This window comes from Mytilus edulis, chromosome 3 (assembly GCF_963676685.1).
Source record: "Mytilus edulis chromosome 3, xbMytEdul2.2, whole genome shotgun sequence".
In the NCBI taxonomy this organism is placed as follows: Eukaryota; Metazoa; Mollusca; class Bivalvia; order Mytilida; family Mytilidae; genus Mytilus; species Mytilus edulis.
In genome coordinates, this window is record NC_092346.1 from 29,299,820 (window position 1) to 29,303,041 (window position 3,222).

General features: G+C 32.4%; 1 protein-coding gene across 1 annotated transcript; it reads right to left on the reverse strand.

The window, feature by feature from the left end:
• Positions 1–455: 455 nt before the first annotated feature.
• Positions 456–2,845, reverse strand: LOC139516186 (uncharacterized). The gene is made up of 2 exons (XM_071306094.1): positions 2,149–2,845; positions 456–920 (listed from the first exon to the last, which is right to left on the reverse strand). The coding sequence occupies exons 1-2, from the start codon at positions 2,771–2,773 to the stop codon at positions 532–534; spliced, it is 1,014 nt and encodes a 337-aa protein (XP_071162195.1). The 5' UTR covers positions 2,774–2,845; the 3' UTR covers positions 456–531.
• Between the last annotated feature and the right edge of the window lie 377 nt (positions 2,846–3,222).

The window sequence follows — 3,222 nt, forward strand, 5'->3', positions numbered from 1 at the left end:
GAGTATGGATATGCTAACTGAAATTTCACGCTCCAATACTAAAAGCATCTAGTTACTTGGAGTGTGGTGTCACTTAGGATAGCCCATATCCTAAGCGACATCTCACGATATTTCGAGATACAGTTGATCTAAGGATGGAGGTTGAATCTTTCTCTCTCTGAGATAGCATTAGTTTGTTGGCCGAGTGTGTTGGTTTAGTGAAGTTATTGTTCGTTAGAGTAAGAACTTTCGACTACTATTTTGTTTTCCCTTCTCCCGCCTCTCTCTTTGTCTGTGCTTTTTCACACTCCAAGAATTGGATGCTCTCTAAAGTTTCACGCTCCAATACTCAACGCATCTAGTTACTTGGAGTGTGGTGTCACTTAGGATAGCCCCATACTATAAGTTGTACATGCATTCCATCGTTTATTCATGAAAATATAAAGTAAATTGATTGTAAATATTCATCATAAGATTTCAAGGTATGTTTATATTCGTATTTACTTGTTCATATACAATTACAGGGATAGTAACATTGCTATACAGTTTATCTTATTTAATTTTAACAATTGTGAATGTTGACCATGCACTGCCTGCAACATGAGATGCACGTGGATAAAAGACCCACACACTGTCATTAAGTCGTAACTGTACTGTTAGAACAGCAGTACTGGTATTTTCCATCGCGGAAGGATGGTTGCCGTTAAAACTAATCTTTGTGTACGATATAGTATTACCATTTAGGGAAATGTAAAAATGAGCACCATTGGTATTGGAGTAGATTTTTACAGACAAAATGTATAGTCCTTCCTTCTCACATACAAACTTCCCGCTATTTTTAAACGCTGTTATGTTCTTGATGCCAACGCTGAACGCGACGTTGTCAAACTTAATAATACCAGCCTTGTTCGAGTTAGATGAAGGATGTGCAGTCATTGCCACTAAAATGAAAGAAAAAACGAATATGTGAAATTCAGAATTATGTAAGAAATGTTTATCATGACATGTCAGACGTCTAATTGTACATTGTATATCCTATATTTTGATAATCCTCATATTTACAATAGATATAAAAATGGAAGGCCTTTATATATGAAAAAGAAAGGCAAGTTATTTGAAAGAATCCACTTCATCGATTATAATATAATGCACCTATAAAAATGTTTAATCTTTTCGATGTATTCCTTAATTCACTAAACTTGAGAAAATAACACAATTTCCAGATTATTCTCATCCAGTAACTTTAAGGTATTCATTTCACTAGTAAAAAAATGCAATGGGAGAAAAGGCGATATCCATCACCAATACCGCCATCTTCTTTAGTTAGATCTTAAAGGATATGTCTGGGTTTTTTTTATGGTTATTTGTCGCTTAGTTCATCAAAATATTTTTAAACGGTCGTTTTTTTTTTTACATTTAAGTCCTACGTTTGTTTAAATTGGTAGTTCATTGTAATTATAAAAAAGAACATGTTTAAGCTAATTACCATCATAAAAAGTTGGATATCGATCTCCATGTATAAAGATGAAAGTCCTCGTTCATTAATGAAATTTTTCTATGTAGCCAGGTTGATATGGAGTTCATGTGCTAATTGAGTCATTAAGTTATAAACAATTGAGCACATCTTGTTTACTTTTCCTACTGACAATTTTGCCCCTTACAGTATCATAGCAATAAACCTTGCGTGTTGCCTAATCGAATTCAATATATTTGAATAAAAATACTGTTTTATCTAAACTACACAATCACATTCTTATTTAGATATTAATATACATATAATTGAATTTATAACTTAAATTATTACCTGTAGTTTTTGTGTTAAAATTAAGTACTTTAAGTGTTTAAAAGTCAATAAAGGCGACTGTGAACTTAAATCTTTCAATCTTAAAAGTTGCTCCAACATATAACAGAATAGATCAGGTTGATTAAGGAAATATTTGATCGACCTAAAAACATATTATTGTGTTAACTACCAAAAGTAGAACATCGTTTGTGTTAAATGTAGATTCTTCTTCTTCTTCAACTTCCAGGTAAGGAGCCAGATTCAAACCTGAATGTTATAGGATCCGCAAAAAAAATCTATAAGATATAACTTATCCCGAGTTATGTGACTCTTTGAATTGCAATTGTATTTAAAATTTATTTAAATCTACAATTACCAATAAATACCTTGTTCCGTGCTATTGTCTATCTGTTGCTGTAAATGTATAAAAGTGTGATTATTCATAATGGTTGCTGAGCGCATCTTCGACTCAACATCAACGAAATGAATATTTTGATTCTTTTCAACATTTTTCAGTTTAATACCTAGATTCGTGATTGACGCATTGTGATTCGTCTGTAAAGTCTTAATTTGCGTTCCTAAATCATTAATTGACGTATTGTGATTAGTTTGTAAAGTGTTCTTTAACATCGCTAATTCATGTCCCTGTGTGATATAATTCTGTTCAAGATTCGAATACTTTTGTTCTAACTGAATATACTTTTGTTCCAAGTTAATAAAATCCGAATTAGAATCGTTGTGTTTTGCAATATCAGCCAACTTCTTTTCAAAAAGATCAAATTTCTGTTGCAGTTGAGAAGTAAGCAACGTAAGAGAGTTGTCCGTATCATGTCGAAGTTTTATTGTTTCTCGATGCACGTTTGCTGTGTCTGCTTGCTGGAACTTCATCTCCTCATAAAATTTAGATATTGTAAGGTACTGATTTGTGATTGTTGTCCCTACATTTCCTTGTGGATTCTCTAGAAGAAAACTGTACGCTGATGCCAACAAAAGAAAATAAAACGCCAACATTGTGTGTTGATAAAACGTTGTAATAGTTATTACTTTTGAATTGTGAATTGTAATGCAAAATATTTGATATAAAACGAGTAATATTCGAGTTATTCGTTTTTATCAAGGATATATAGATAGAAATTATCAAATAACCTTTATCTTTATGTCCTATTTGATATTTGTTACAAATCTATGTTGTGACTGAACAAAAACTAATCGATTCAACGAGATCTGCTTTAATTTTGTTCTTACTTCTCAACTCATAATAGATATAAGAGGTGTGGTGTGAGTGCCAATGAGACAACTTTCCATCCAAATAACAATTAATAAAAGTAAAACGTTATAGGTCATTGTACGGCCTTCAACACGGAGCCTTGGCTCACACCGAACAACAAACTATAAAGGGCCCCCAAATTACTAGTGTGAAACCTTCCAACGGAAAAACCAACGGTCTAATCTATACATAA